Source organism: Myotis myotis, unplaced genomic scaffold, assembly GCF_014108235.1.
Source record: "Myotis myotis isolate mMyoMyo1 unplaced genomic scaffold, mMyoMyo1.p scaffold_m19_p_21, whole genome shotgun sequence".
NCBI classification, from domain to species: domain Eukaryota; kingdom Metazoa; phylum Chordata; class Mammalia; order Chiroptera; family Vespertilionidae; genus Myotis; species Myotis myotis.
This window is the reverse complement of record NW_023416326.1, coordinates 218,327-233,951: the sequence shown is the minus strand read 5'-3', so window position 1 is coordinate 233,951 and position 15,625 is coordinate 218,327. Positions and strand designations below refer to the sequence as shown.

The 15,625-nt window shown below is 64.4% G+C and overlaps 1 protein-coding gene across 1 annotated transcript in view; it reads left to right on the top strand.

Annotated features, from left to right (window-relative positions):
- The first annotated feature begins 3,056 nt into the window (after nucleotides 1-3,056).
- The window catches only part of LGR6 (leucine rich repeat containing G protein-coupled receptor 6), a 37,898-nt gene continuing 25,329 nt past the window's right edge, over nucleotides 3,057-15,625 (top strand). The window contains exon 1 of the mRNA XM_036355207.1: nucleotides 3,057-3,460. Coding sequence (XP_036211100.1) covers nucleotides 3,246-3,460 — 215 coding nt within the window. The 5' untranslated portion in view covers nucleotides 3,057-3,245. The remainder of the gene's footprint in view (nucleotides 3,461-15,625) is intronic.

Genomic DNA, 15,625 nt, shown 5'->3' with positions numbered 1-15,625 from the left:
GGGGCCCGGGACCAGGGTAGGATGGGTTTATGTGCGGATATATATCTATCACCTGAGGATACTTTTCCATTGGTTTTTAGAGAGAGAGGAAGAGACAGGGAAAGACAGAGAGAGACATCTATGTGAGAGAAACACATTGATGGGTTGCCTCCTGCACATGCCCTGACCAGGGCCTGGGCCGGGGAGGAGCCTGCAACCCAGATGTGTGCCCTCGACCAGGTCTGCAGGCAGATGCTCTATCCACTGAGCAACCACCAGGGCCCCAAACCACAGGCTGCCCCGTATCCCATTCCAAGGGGGGGTGGCGGGGGGGCAGGGCTGGGCCAGCTGCTGGGGCCAGGCTCCTGGCCCTGCACACCCCACCCCCGGCCTCCCCTCCCGACCGCCCCCCCGGAGGAAGCAGTGGGGTGCTGAGACCTCGAGAGGACCCGCGGGAGAGGATGTGGGTTCGTCTGAGGGAGTAGTTGGTGGGGATGAGACTCAGGCTGTGGGACGGTTTTTGCTGAATGGAGAGGTCGGGCGGGGAGGGTGCTGGTTACCTGTCTGCAGCTGCTCCGGGGCCCACCTCACCTGCACCCAGCTGCTCCGGCCAGCAGGGCCGGCAGGTATGCTGTCCTCAACAGCCGCCCCCCCCCCGGGGGGAGGCTCTGAGCCCCCCTAAACCGTGCCGGCAGCACCTCTTCCCCTTAGATTCTGAGGCAGGGTTTCCACCCATGTCCCCCCTTTCGGCTGCTGCCGGGACTCCGCCGGAGGTACCCTAGGTGAGGGGGGTCCCACGGGGCATCGGGGGATCCTAGCCATACTTGGCCGGCCTCTCTCACATCAGCTCCCCCAGTTGCCCTCCCCAGGCCTCTTTGGAAGAGCACACATGTGCATGTACACACACACACACACACACACACGCACACGTGCACACACACACAGAGCAGGAAAATCTGCTGAGTCTGCAGGGCGGTTTCGAGCCCCCCCTCCCCCAGTGCAGGGCCCGGTGGGCGGGCAGCTCTGAAGTTTGGGGTAGGAGGTGCAGGGGAAGGGCAGGCAGCCGGCTGGGCCTGAGCTGGGGCAGCTGAGCTGGTCTCCAGCCCCAGAAGCTGCATGGGGACTTTTCGTCTCCGGAAAGATAGAGTTTTCTTAAAAAATATATATTTTTATTGACTTCAGAGAGGAAGTAAGAGAGAGAGAGAGAGAAGCATCTATGATGAGAGAGAAGCATGGACCGGCTGCCTCCTGCACGCCCCCCACTGGGGATCGAGCCCACAGCCCGGGCCTGTGCCCTGAGCTGGAATTGAACCCTGACCTCCCGGTTCAGAGGTTGACCGACGCTCAACCACTGAGCCACGCTGGCTGGGCCTGGCTTGCGTTCTTGGGGCCCCCACGTGTGCCTGTGTGTGCATGTACAGTGGGGTCTGGGGGGGCTAAGGTGTCCCCAACTCACATGCCCTGCCCTCCGCCCCCACAGGGCCAGACGCGCACACGCAAGAATTCACTGCCACCCGAGGGGGGGGGGGCTCTGCGGAAAGCCCTGGAGGACTTCTGGCTGCTGGGGTGGGACCAGCAGGTGCACACCCTCGTCCCCTGACCGCGGCCGCGAAGACCCGTGAGCGGGTGAGCACCCTGCAGCTCCCCAGTTCCACCACCAGGTGGCACTCGTTCTCCTCGCAGGAGTGGCCCTGGTGTGTGTGTGTTGGGGGGTGGGAGGGGGGTGTCCCTGGGGCCACCCTGGCTGGGGAAGCAGCGGACCAGGTTCTCAAGCCCCCAGCTGGCCCCTGCTGGTCCTCAGTGTGTCCACTTGGTCTTGCTCTCGGCAGAGAAGGGGTTAGGAGTCAGACGGGGTGAGGGCTCGCGGGCTGGACCATCTGCATCTTCCTTTCCACAAGCCTCCAGGCAGCGTCCTCGGAGCAGCCACCAGGTGGCGCTGTGGACCACAGCGCTCTCAGAGGGACCCTGGCTTGGGGGGGGGGACACAGGGATACCCCGTGTGTGTCCCCATGAGCAGTAGGTGCTGGGCACTTTCCCCAAGGGCGGCCCCTACCCCCAGTTTTCAATATGTTTATAAAAATGATTTCAGAGAGAGGAAGGGAGAGGGAGAGAGGAAAGAAACATCAATGATGAGCCCTGACCGGTTTGGCTCAGTGGCTAGAGCGTGGGCCTGCGGACTGAAGGGTCCCGGGTTCGATTCCGGTCAAGGGCATGTACCTTGGTTGTGGGCACATCCCCAGTGGGGGGTGTGCAGGAGGCAGCCGATCGATGTTTCTCTCTCATCGATGTTTCTAACTCTCTATCCCTCTCCTTCCTCTCTGTAAAAAATCAATAAAATATATTTTTTAAAAAAAAGAAAAAAAGAAACATCAATGATGAGCTGCATACCCTAGAAATATCCCTCCCCCCCCCAAAAAAAAATGAGAAGGAAAAAGTTAGGTATGTCATGAATACATAAAATACATATAGATACGCTTCTGTTTTATCAATCACCACCATAAAGCAGATCGACAATAAAGAGCTAAAGTTTATTAAAACTTATGTAGGTAAACACAGACCCACCGGGTGCCATGGGCCGTCCAGATAAACGTAAACAAATGTAAAGATTTAGCGTTAAAGTCACAGCTGCCTAAAGCTACCTGAGGGAGCATCATGGACGGGCTGCCTCCCGCACGCCCCACACCGGGGATGGAGCCCACAGCCTGGGCATGTGCCCCTGACCGGGAATCCAACCGTGACCTCCTGGTTCCTAGGTCGAAGCTCAACCACTGAGCCACACCGCCCCGGCCCTATGGAGACTCCGGAGGTGGCTTCCCGCGGGCCTCCTCCGCGCCCCAGGTGGCCCATGGCTGTTCCCCCGGGAGGAGAGGGTCTGAGTGCGCAAGCCTAGGCCCTGGGCCCCGGTCCAGACAAGCGCAGGTCCCGGGGAGGCGGGCGCCGCCGCTGTTTTTCTTTCCTGGATGGAACTCCTGCCAGCTCCGAGGAAGGCGGGCAGGGGCGAGCCGGGCGCACAAAGTTTCCCTGACTCCTCCTCCGCGCGTCTCCCTCCCTCGCCCAGCCCAGCCCAGCCCGCGAGCTGGAGGAGCGCACTAGGCAATGCCCGCGCCGCGCTGACTGCACGGTCCCCGCGCGCCCGCCCGCCCGGAGCAGAGCCCGCGGGCGCCCCCGCCTCGCGCCCCGGCGGTGACGGCGCAGCGCCCTCCTGGCTGCGTCCCCGGTGCGCCCCGCCGCCCGCCGCCAGGTGCCAGCCCGCCGCCGCCGCCGCGATGCCCTGCGCGCCAGGGCTGCGCACGCCGTGGCTGCGGCTGTGCGCTCTGCTCTGCGCCGTCCCGTGCGCCCCGCAGCCCGGCTCCGGCCCCGAGCCCGCCGCCTGCCCGGCCCCCTGCCGCTGCCGCGAGGACGGCGTCATGCTGGCGGCGGACTGCTCGGAGCTGGGGCTCTCCACGGTGCCCCCGGACCTGGCCCCGCTGACCGCCTACCTGTGAGTACCGACTGGGCCGCGCGCGCCCCTGCGGCGCCCGCCCGTGCCCGCCCGGCCTCAGACTGGGGCACCTGCTGGGTGGGCGTCCTGCGCATGGGCCTGGGGAGGGCTCTCCCCTCCAGGGGGCTGACCCCTGGGGACCAGACGGGAGGAGAGTCAGACAGCATCAGACCAGCGGCGCCGGGCTTCCCTCTCGGTCTGGCAGGTTCAGGTGGGAGCTCAGGTTTGGTGACGGGTGTGTGTGTGGGGGTGTATCTGGACCCTGAGCTGGAGGGACCTGGCTTGGCGGCCCCTTCTCCCCAGGGCGCCTGCAGGTGAAGCTGTTGAGAGTCGGAGGAGGAGAGGGGAGGGGCTCCGTGGGTGGAAAGGTTTGTGGCTTGGGGGGGGCCTGGACAGAGCTGCCACACTGAGGCTGGGGGGCCTTAGTGGGGGGTCCCGAAAGCCGGGAAAGGAGCCTCACCCGGGCTTGTCTCCTCCAGAGGGGACCCTGCGGTACCCCGTCCCTTCGGGGAGGCCGCCTGGCTCCCCGGGGCCCCCGTGGGGCCCATCCCAGGAGGCAGCGTAGGAGACAGTAATTTGTGGGCAGGCGCCCAGGCTGAACACCAGAGAACCATTTTTAGCCCAGTGATGGGGTGCGATGATGCGTGAAGGGGACTCTACTGGGGGCAGCTGCCCCCGGGAGGAGCTTCCCTCCGGAGCCTGAGGGCTGGGGGCTCCGGATGGGGTGCCCCCCGGGCAGGAGGAGGGGGTGCCAACTCATTCCAGGCCATGGACCCCACTCCCACCCCTGCTCGGGGGGGCAGGGAAGGAAAGGTCCCCGGTTCAGCCCTGCCCTGCCTGGGCTCCTGCAGCTTTTCTCAGAGGGCGGAGAGCCTGGGACCGGCCGGCCGTCTGTCCATCTGTCCCAGGATGGGTCCTGAGCTCCCAGTTTAGGGCCTCGGGACCTGGGGGCACGAGGGAGAGAGAGCCGGGATGGTTCTCACAAGAGTCAGGCGTGTCTGCTGAACCGCAGGGGGCCCGGGTGCTCGGTGCTGGCACGTCCTGGGTGGGTGTGCAGGGTCGTGCGTTGCCATCCTTCACGGGGCTCCCCTCCCAGGCTCTCTGCCCTGAGTTAGGGTGCACAGGGTGGGGGGCAGGGGAGGAAACAGTGACCATATTCCAGAAGGTCTGCCCCCTGCCTGCTCCCCCCAGGGCAGCCCCACCTGTGGCCCTTTTACATGTTGGCGTACATGGCGTTGAATCCTCTGAGGACGGGGTTCTGTGGATAAAAAGAGTTTGGCCCGGCCGGCGTGGCTCAGTGGTTGAGTGTCGACTTATGAACCGGGAGGTCAGCGTTCGATTCCCGGTCAGGGCACAGGCCCGGGTTGTGGGCTCCCTCCCCAGTGGGGGGCGTGCAGGAGGCAGCCGATCCATGATCTCTCTCATCATGGATGTTTCTCTCTCTCTCCCTCTTCTTTCCTCTTGGAAAAGGAAAAAAGAAAGAGTTTGGAAATTGGGGTGGGGGCTGAGAAAGGCACCATTCCTCTGTGGAGGGAGGGCTGGGGGGTACACCCCCCGGGCGGACTGGTCCAGGCTCCTCCCCAGCACCTGTCTCCCCGGCGACCTTTTCGGGAAGAGCTCGGAGAAGGAAGGTCAGAGCCACCTGGGGAACCCCAGCACCCCACGCCCCTGCTGCTGGGAGATGGATGATCCTCCCTCCTCCTTGTCACAACCCCACCCCACCCCCGGGGCTGGGGGGCTGCGTCTGGGCCGTGGAGGTGGGGCGTTCTGAGCTGGTCTGTGTCTCCCTGGGGATGGAGCGAGGCCCTCTGTCCCCAGACACGGCTTGTGCTTCTTTTTATAAAAAATATATTTTTACTGTTGATGGTGTTACAGAGATCTCCCATCCCCCCTTTCCCTCCCTCCTCCCAGCCCCTACCCACCCCCAGGCCTTCACCACCCTATCGCCCGTGTCCACGGGCTGCGCCCATAAGTATATAAGTTCCTTGGTTGATCTCTTCTCGTCCCCCCAACCCCACGTGGGGTATGTCAGCCTGGCCCACGCCTCCCGGCTTCGGGTCTTGTTTTACAGCTGGTGCTTCTGAGAGCGGGAGAGGGGAGGGGGCGAGGCGATGAGGGGACGGAGCGGGGGGCTCTGGGAGATGGGGGAGGTGAGGAGCATCCCCTCTGGGTGGGGAAGCAGGGGTCTCTGCAGGAGCCGAGGTCCGGGGCCCCTTCGTTTCCTCTCCTCAGCGAGGCCGGCAGTGCCCGCTCTGGCTCCTGGCGAGGACGGTGCAGGTTTGCATCTGATGATGTGACCACGTGCCCTCTGTCCCGGCCGCCAGACCCTGGCTCCTTCCCAGCTCTGCCCCCTGCTGGGAGTCACCCAGCTCCTCAGAGCCCCGGGACCAGATGTGTCTCTTAAAATAAAAAATTATCGATTTCAGCCCTGGCTGGTGTGGCTCAGTGGATAGCGCGTCGGCCTGCGGACTGGAGGGTCCCGGGTTCGATTCCCAGTCAGGGCACCTGCCTGGGTTGTGGGCTTGATCCCCAGTCGGGGGCGTGCAGGAGGCAGCCGGTCCATGATTCTCTCTCATCACTGATGTTTCTCTCCCCCTCTCCCTTCCTCTCTGAAATCAATAATTTTTTTAAACGTTTAATATTTTTTATTGATGTCAGAGAGGAAGGGAGAGGGACAGAGAGAGAGAGAGAAACATCCATGATGAGAGAGAATCATGGACCGGCCGCCTCCTGCACGCCCCCCCCTGGGGGTCGAGCCCGCAACCCGGGCCTGTGCCCTGACCGGGAATCGAACCCTGACCTCCTGGTTCCTAGGTCGACGCTCAGCCCCTGAGCCACACCGGCCGGCCGGGCTCCCCTTCCTTTCTGATGAATCTTACAGCCTGAGTTGCAGCGCCCCCAAACTTGGGGCCTGTGAGTCTCACCTCAGCCAGCCCCCCCATTGCTGTGCCCCCAAACTTCTCTGGGCCTCGGTGTCCACATGTTGTGTTGAGAAAGGAGAAGCCACCCAGGAGGCGGGCCAGGGGGACAGGAGCGCCCTCGGGGCGGCAGGCGGTGGGGAGGGAGGCGAGGGGGCAGCACCCAGGCCAGGGAAGAGGGAGAGGGCATGTGTGTGGGGGGGTGATTCCAGGAACCGGGTCCTCAGGACGCCGTGCCAGCCCCTCCGAGGGCAGCCCCTGGGGGCGGCTGGAGGAGGGTGAGTGTGGGGGGAGCCAGCACCCCAGTTCAAAGGAAAGGCAGGAAACAGCCGTAGGCACGAGAAAAAGGAAACGTCTGGCGCTGGCAGCGGCGGGCACGGGCGCGGCCGGGCGGGGCGGCTGGCGGAGGAGAAGAAAGCCTGGCTCCGAGCAGAGCTGGCCCCCGTCCCGCCCGCTCCACCCGCCTTCCCCGGTCCACGGGCTCTCAACCCGATGGCCCCACACACGCCCGGTCCCTTCCCGCCGGACCCGTGCCTGGGGCAGAGGCAGAAGGCAGGGCCGCGCGGGGTGCCGGCGGGAGGCCTGGGGGCCCCTGGCCCTGCCTTGGGCCCGGGTGTGTGAGCTGGGTGTCGCTGGGACCGTCCCTCAGCCTCTCCCTCGTCTCCGCTTCTGCGTCTTGAACGTGGAAACTCGCGCGGCGAGCACCTGGAGGGGCGGGAGGAGCAGGAGACAAAGACGGCAAAGCCGGGGCCTTCCCCCCACTCCTGCTTCCACGCGTCCACGAGTGTCATTTCCCCCGCACGTGAGCCGTGGAGGCCCCGAAAGGGGAGATCGGAGCTGCAGGGACCGGGTTGCCTGCCCTCCCTCCCTCCATCCCTCCATCCTTTTTCTTCTTCTTTCTTTTTTAAAATATATTTTATTGATGTCAGAGAGGAAGGGAGAGAGGGAGAGAGAAACATCCATGATGAGAGAGAATCATGGATCGGCTGCCGCCTGCACACCCCACACTGGGGATCGAGCCCGCGACCCGGCCTGTGCCCTGACCGGGAATCGAACCGTGACCTCCTGGGTCATAGGTCGACGCCCAACCACTGAGCCACACCGGCCGGCCTTGCTCTTTCTACGAAAGCCGGTCCCACTGACCCGCAGGGAGGGCGGCCGGTCCCGGTGGCTCTGCTCCGGGCTCCGGGCTCGACAGGACGTGCCCCTCCCTCCTCACAGGGACGCCCCCGGGCGCCCGATGGGATGCTCCCCAACGAGGAGAGACCCGGCTTCTAGGTCCCTTCGTCTGGAGAGCCTGGCTTCTCCCCAGAAACGGAGTCCGGGGGTCTGTGCCCGGAGGAGAGGCAGGTGTGAGGGGCACCAGGGTGTGTGGTCCTGGCCGCCTGGGATGTGCCCTGAGGGCCCGTGAGGAACTCTGAGCTCATCCCTAATGGGCTGGGGCCTGAGGCTCGCAGCTCACTCTAAGGGGAGCAGGGTCAAGGACGGGGAGTCCTGGGGGGCGGGGGGCTTTGGGCACCTGGGGAAGGTGCAGGAGACGGGGTGGGGGTTGGGCGTGGGGGGCAACCTCCAGCTCCCCCCATGTTGGAAATGACGACTTCTTTCAGCCAAACCGCCATGGACTCCCTGACTCAGGGGCTGTCAGAATTGGGGGGCCCCCCTCTGTGCTAACTACTCTCATGGTAAACACCAGGGGAGGGGTCCCCAATTTCTAATGAGGATTCAGAGGTCTCTCCTCCTGCCCTTCAGACGCGGGAGCAGGTCCCGGGACAAGAAAAACACCCAGGATGCCAAACGCGGGCCGTGAGCAGAGGGTTATTTTGGAAGCAGAAGGACGTGGAGGAGCTCAGGGGCTGGCACCGTGCCCCCCGGAGCCAGGCCAGCGCGGGCACGGGCGGGCGGGCGGGCAGCGGCAGGTGGGGGCTGGGCCGGCCGCAGGGACAGGGACTTCCCACGCGTCTGGTCCCCAGCCTCGTCTTCGGAGACCTACAAGGAGGGCCAGTCTCAGGGGCCGTCCCAGCCCTGGGGCCAGGCCCTCCCCGATCGGATCGGTTGTGAGACGAGGACCCGGAGCTGGGCCAGGGATGGAGGCTGTGCCCAGCCCCCCGCCTCCTCCTCGCTCCCGGAGACAGAGGGGACAGGGGATGCCGTCCTGTCCTGGCTGCAGCCCGCACGCCCTGGGCCTGACCGTCCCTCCAGGGAGATGCTAGCAGCGGTTCTCAACCTTCCTGATGCTGCGACCCTTTCATACAGTGCCTCCTGTTGTGGTGACCCCCAATTTCACGGTTACCAATCGAACATCATTCAAGCATAGTGATCAATCCCCAAAACAATATGTCATTATAGATGTGTTTTCCGATGGTCTTAGGTGACCCCTGTGAAAGGGTCGTTCGACCCCCAAAGGGGTCGCGACCCACAGGTTGAGAACCGCTGTGCTAGGGGGTCAGGAGGGGCCTGTCACGGTGCTGGAAACTGCCCCCTGCCCCCGCCAGAAACGGCACTTGCCACATTTATTATTATTTTTAAATATATTTTTTATTGATTTCAGAGGGGAAGGGAGAGGGAGAGAGAAACACCAATGATGAGAGAGAATCACGGATCAATAACCAGCTGACGGGCCAGAGTCTGGGGGTGCAGAGCAGAGCCTGTGCTTACCTGAGAGGGAGGAGGGCAGCCCCCTCCAGACCTGGGCTGGCCCTCACCTGGCTCCCCGCAGGCCCCAAGGGGTGGCACCCACCCCAGACGGCTGTCCTGTCTGGGGAGCCTTGAAACTGCCAGCGGGGGGGGGGGGGGGCGGGCTTGAAACTGCCAGCCAGGGGAGCCTCGAAGCCACCAGGTGGGGGCCACGAAGCCGCCCGCCCCCCCAGCCCGTGGCCAGGCAGGGTTTTCTTAAGTGAGACATCTGTTTACAAACCCTTCCACTTAGGAGCTGCTTGGCCTTCCCGATTCCTTCTCTTATTTATTTACTTATTTATTGGAAAAAGAAAACTTCTTTTGAAAGTTTCCATCCAGTCTCCGACCAGTTAGGATGAGCAGGGTTTGGGGGGAATGTGCCCGTCCGGGCGTTGGACGGGGAGAGCGCTCTGGCAACGGTCAGTCCCTGAATAGCCGCCGTGTGTCTGGCCCTTGCCCGGGCCCCCGAAGGTCCGAGACGACTAAGACCTGCGGTCGGTCGGTCGGTCGGTCGGTCGGTGTGAAGAGAAGTGTCGGGCGGGCGGGTGAGAAAGCAGCCGCCCTGTAAGTGCCCGGGGGTGGGGCGCCGTGGGGAGGGATGGCCCCTCGGAGTCTTGGGATGACCACGGTGCGGGGACACCCAGCCCCAGACCTCAGCAAGTGCTCATGCAGCACCTACTGTGTGGGGGAGCCCTGATGAGGAGGGTGACAATGACGCCCAGCAATCAACAGGCAGTTCCAGTCTGGACGGCGAGATGCCAGTTTACAGAAGACTTTCAGAACGAGTCTCTCTCTCTCCTTTTTATTCAGTTATTTTATTTTTAAAAATATATATTTTTTTATTGATTTCAGAAAAGAAGGGAGAGGGAGAGACAGAAGCATCCCATGATGAGAGAGAATCGTGGGCCGGCTGCCTCCTGCACGCCCCCCACTGGGGATCCGGCCTGCAACCCGGGCCTGCGCCCTGACCTCCTGGCTCATGGGTCGGTGCTCAGCCACGGAGCCGCACCGGCCGGCTGCTGTCTCCTTTTTAGACGAACGTTTCATTGAGGCGTCACATGCATCACAGGGAAGAGTCCCCGTCGCAGGTGTGGCGTGCGATACCGTTTCCCGGGCTGCACACACCTGCGTAGCCAGCACCCAGACGGGAAGCAGGGTGGCCACAGCTCCCAGGGCCTGCCCCCGTCCCTGTCCCCAGCGGGCAACCTGGGTAGGTCATGGGTCGAGACCTCTGGCCACACAGGTGTGCCTCGCCTGTGTTCTCAGCTCCCTCTAAGGCAGCGGTTCTCAACCTGTGGGTCACGACCCCTTTGGGGGTCGAACGACCCTTTCGCAGGGGTCGCCTAAGACCATCGGAAAACACAGATATCATTACATATTGTTTTTGTGATCCATCGCTATGCTTTAATGATGTCCAATGTGTAACCATGAAAATACATCCTGCCTATCAGATATTTGCATGACAGTGATGAAGTAGCGACGAAAATAATTCTATGGTTGGGGGTCCCCACAACATGAGGAGCTGTATGAAAGGGCCGCGGCGTGAGGAAGGTTGAGAACCACTGCTTAAGGGGATGGTGTCCGGCTTCTTCCCCTCGCCGCGTCTGAAGGTGCGTCCACACCGCTGCTGTGGCCATGGTCACGCCTGGTGCGTTTTGTTGGCTGTAAGCCCAGGAGTGGAATTTCTGGGTCACGCCAGATCCTGGTGCCGTCTCCTGGGGGACGTGTGGAGGGGTCGCTGGCTTGGTCAGAGGCAGCAGGGAGGCCAGTGATGTGAGTGAGGAGGGGGAGAGGCTGGGGGTGCCCAGGGCTGGGCCCCGAGGAGCAGCCGGACACGGAGACCCTCTGACCACGGACTGTGTGGTTTCCAGTGGCTCCCATAGCAAACCCGTAGCTTCAAGCGTCGGAGAGGGGGTCTCTGAGATTGTGGAGGCCGGAAGCTCAGGATCCGGGTGTCGACAGGGCTGTGCTCGCTGGGGCTCCTGGGGACGGCCTACTGCGCGCCTCTAAGTGCGGTGGCGGCTTGTGGCCACGTCACTCCGGTCTCTGCCTCCGCCAGCGCCTCCCCTCCTTCTCGGGGGGTCTCCCTGTGGGTTTCCCTTGTCATGGGCTTGGGGTCCACCCGAACCTGCAGAGACCCCCTTTCCAAGTAAGATCACACCCCCAGGTTCCAGGTGTTAGGATGCGGACATATCTCTTTTTTGGGGGAGACCACCCTTCAGCCAAATGCACCCCCTCGCTGTCATCCTAAGCACCGTCTGCCCTTTGCAAAGCTCTCAGGCCACTGTCTGATGGCTGAGCCGGACCCTCTTGGCTCCCACGGGTGACACTTCCTCCGGGAAGCCCTCCTTGACTGCCCCCCGCCTAGCACTCCAGGTTCCGTGCAGCTGTGTCTGTGGTTCTGAGTGTGTCCTCAGAGGGCTGTGTCCTCCGCCAGGGCTCAGCAGGCCTTTGCCCACAAGGGCGCTAGAAACGAGGAATTTGGGCGGAAGGCCTCTTCCCAGCAGTGGCCGGGGCACGGTGCCCAGGGGTAGCCCGGTGTCCAGCCCCCCCGCCCCGGCCCTGCTGCCCCCCGGACACGCCGCCTCGGAGGAGCCTGGCTGCGACAGCTCTCGGGCCTCTGTGGCTGCCCTGGTTGCACACCGTCCAGGGAGGGAGGAGGCGCTGGGGGCGGGCAGCCCGGACCTTTGCTTTTCCTTGGAGGAGGCCAGGGAGACAGATGCCTTTGGCGGAGGGACCGGGGCCAGAGATCCCAAGATCAAAGGGTGTGGATATCAGGGCTGGGCAGGTGGCGTCACTTGGAGGCACCGGGGAGGGGCAGCAGCTGGTGCCTCCCAAGGGCAGGGCTGACCCAGAACGCCCTCCCCTCGCTCCCTGCCCCACCCCCGCGGGTGACCTGTGGGGAAGGGCTCTGGGAGCTGAATGCAAGGAGGGAGGGGTGCCCCCCCGCCGTGGGCACAGCTGTACCCCCCGCCACACACACTCGGACCCTCCGCTCAACCCTCACAATCGCTCCCTTACGAGGAACTATTACATAATATACCTGTATTTTTTGAATATATTTTTATTGATTTCAGAGAGGAAGAAAGAGGGAGAGATAGAAACATCAGCTGCCTCCTGCACGCCCCCCACTGGGGATGGAGCCCGTAACCCGGGCATGTTTCCTGACCGGGAATCGAACCCGGGACCCTTCAGTCCACAGGCCGACACTCTATCCACTGAGCCACACCGGCCAGGGCTCCCAGTCCCATTTAGAAAACCGTCTCGCTGGGTGTCTGGGTGCTGTGGGCTGGGGTGGGTGCGCCCGGGGAGTGCAGGTATGGGGACGAGGGCGGCGGGGGGGGGGGGGGGGGGCTCCCAGCTGTGGGAGGAGCTTTCACTGGGCTGGGCGTGGGGCACTGAATAGAGGGCTCTTTCTCCTGTTCTCCCCGGACACGCCCTGGCCCTTTATCCGGTGGAATAAAGGCAGAAGGACCAGCGTCTTCAGCTAAACAAACAGAACCCAGGGCCTTGTCTCCCACAAAGGGGACTCCCCCGCTCGCCCTGGGCACCCATCCTTCCGCCCAGGCCCTCCCCCCCCCCCCCCCGCTTCCACCCCGCCAGCCCCTGTCCTGGGACCTCAGGGAGCCCGCGGGACACGCCACCGCTAGCCACCCAGGCCGGGCTGTGGCTGACTTGGTGACGGAAGCTTCAGCGCTCCGTCAAACGGCCGCATGGACGAGCCTGAGGAAGCCCAGTGGGACTCCGGCTCCCGCCCCAGGCCTGGTCCCTCGGGCCTGTCATGGTCCACACGCTTGTCATTTGTCCCCACGGACGGGCTCTTTGAGGGCGGGCGGCACACGTCACTGGGCCTCGCAGCTTCCTCGCCCGGCACACAGTAGGTGCTCAGCCAGCGCTGGTTGAGTGGTGGCTGCCTGGATGGTGAGAGGAAGGCCTGGAGGGCTTCCCGTAGGAGGCGGCACTTGACCTGGGTCTCGGCGAGCGGGGGCGTTGGGTCGTGGTGCTCACGGGTCCTGCCGGTCGGTTACTTGCTGTGGGCTGGGCACCGGCGGGGCAGTTTGCCAGGGGGGAAACCGAGGCAGGGAGAGGCGAAGGAACGTGCCCAGGGCCCCACGGTGGCAGAGCCGGGAGTCAGACCGCAGAGGCGGCAGGGTGTCCGGTGGGGCTGCCTGTGACGAGGGCCACGTCCGTCCCGTGTGGGGCCACTGGCCACGTGTGGCTGCCGAGCCTCGAGCCGTGGCCAGTGCAGCCGAGGAACCGATTTGCTGATTTAATCTGAACGGATGGAAATGTCCCCCGTGCGCTGGTGGCTGCTGTGTGGGGCAGAGCAGGTCCCTTCGTGGCGCAGAGAGTGGGCGGAGCGGAGAGAAGGGGCCCGGAGCCGGTCCCCCGGGGCTTCGGAGGGGAGGGTCTGCTGCTCCCCATCCTCCAGCTTCTGCCCCACACCCCCGGCATCCCCCCCTTATCACACCTGCTCCTGGTCTCCATGGTGACAGCCTCGCCCTGCAGCCTGGGTGGTCTGGTCGCCTCACAGGGTGAAGTTCTGAGAACATTTTCCTGACGTGCAGCCAGAATTTCCACTTCCCTCGCCCAGGGCTGGGGCTCTGCTCCCCCTGCTGCCAGCCTTGCCCGCCCCCACCCCCACCCCACGCCCACCCCCCTGGCCCAGTCCGCCCAGAGGCCCGGGGCTGTGGATGGGGGTGCCCCTCGCCCTCGCCGCCCCGCTGTTCAGTGGGGAGGCAGCGTGCAGGGCCCAGCGCCGTGAGGACGCGGGGCCCCTCGTCCGGACGTTAGCGAGAATTCAAACGACAGCAGCAGAGGCTGAGCTGCCAAGCGCTGGGCTCCGTGCAGCTAAACAGCCGTGAAGCTGGTCCCAGAGCAGTGATGCGTGCGCATGCATGTTCCTGTGCATGTGTGTGCGCGCATGCATGCATGTTTCCATGCACATACATGTGCGTGTCCAGGTGCACATCTATACACGCGTGTATGTGTGTGTTGTGCACATGTGTGTACAAGGGAGGGTTTCTGTGTGCACACGTGTGCGCGCTCCTAGTGGTCATAGGATGGCGAGGGGGCCACAGGGCGAGTCCAGGCCTGGGCACTCGGTTCAGTCACACGTTGGTCTCCAACCGCAGCCTCACGGGGCATCCGTGCTCCTTCGGGAGACGGGCCGGGGGTAAACTGAGGCCGAGAGCAGGTCACAGCGCCCTGGGCTTTCCCACGGGGGGGGGGGGGGCCCGCGGAGGCCACGGCATCTCCCGAGTTCCTGACTGTGACGTGCGGAGGCTTCCAGAACGCCGGTGACCGTGAGCAGTCCAACACGCTGAGATGCACACGGGCAGGTACACACGTGTGCCCTCACACGTGGCACATGCTGCCCAGCACCCACTAGACAAGCATATCCAAGACCTGGTGTATCCCAAGACGTGCCCCTCGTAAATATCACCCGTTCTACCGCCGAGCTGCTGCTGCTGCAGCCAAACCCAGGCCCCCAGGGCTCAGGGCGCCCCTCGTCCCGGCCTGGGCACGGCCTGCGGCCTGAGCTGCTCTCTGGTCGCACAGGGACAGCCCACCTCCTGGGAAGCCTGTCTCAGAGCCTCCACCTTCGCAGGGCACCTTCCTGAGATTGCCCAGGCGGGGCCCCCTCCCGCAGGCCCCCCCCAGAATGACCCCAGGACGACCCCCCAGGATGATCCCCCCAAGAACAACCCCCCAGGACAACCCCCCAGGACAACCCCCCAGAATGACCCCCAGGATGACCCCCCCAAGGACAGCCCCCCCAGGCCCTCCCCCCCTGCAGGGCCAGTGGCCCTTACTGCTCCTGGGGCCCTGGCATCAGCTTGGAGGGCCTCAGTGGGAAGCCTTCTGCGCCTCCCGCTCCCAGCTCTGCGCTCCTCCCCACTCTCCCTGGCACCAGCCTCACCCCTTTTCCTTTTGTGCGGGGCCCAGGCCTGAATGGGGCCCCCCCGCCCCCGCCCGCCCCTCTGAAATCCACCCCCTCCCCTGCCCCTGCAGCTGGGCTGTGTTGTCTCAGGGCAGGATGTGGGGGGCTGGGCCCCTCCTCCCAGGGGAGAACAATGAGGCCTCTGGGGGGTGGGGGGGGGGCTTGGAGCCACATCAGAGCCTCGCGGGACGGCCCCCGGGGGGACAGCTGAGTGACGCGCCCTGAGTCACGGCCCCACGCGGCCTCGCGCTCCTGTGGAGGCACGTTTGGCCGGGCTCGGGGTAAACACGGAAGGTGCTCGCTCTGCTCCTCCCTCCTGGCGAGGGCGAGCCCGGCCCGGCCCGAGGGGAGGTCCCGGCAGAACCGGGCTGTGGCGTGGGCTCCCCCAGCCACCGTTCCGTGCGCCAGCCCCGTGTTCTGTGCGCCAGCCCCGTGTTCCGTGCGCCAGCCCCGTGTTCCGTGCGCCAACCCCGTGTTCCGTGCGCCAGCCCCGTGTTCCGTGTGCCAGCCCCGTGTTCCGTGTGCCAGCCCCGTGTTCCGTGTGCCAGCCCCGTGTTCCGTGTGCCAGCCCCGTGTTCCGTGCGCCAACCCCGTGTTCCGTGCGCCAGCCCCGTGTTCCATGCGCCAGCC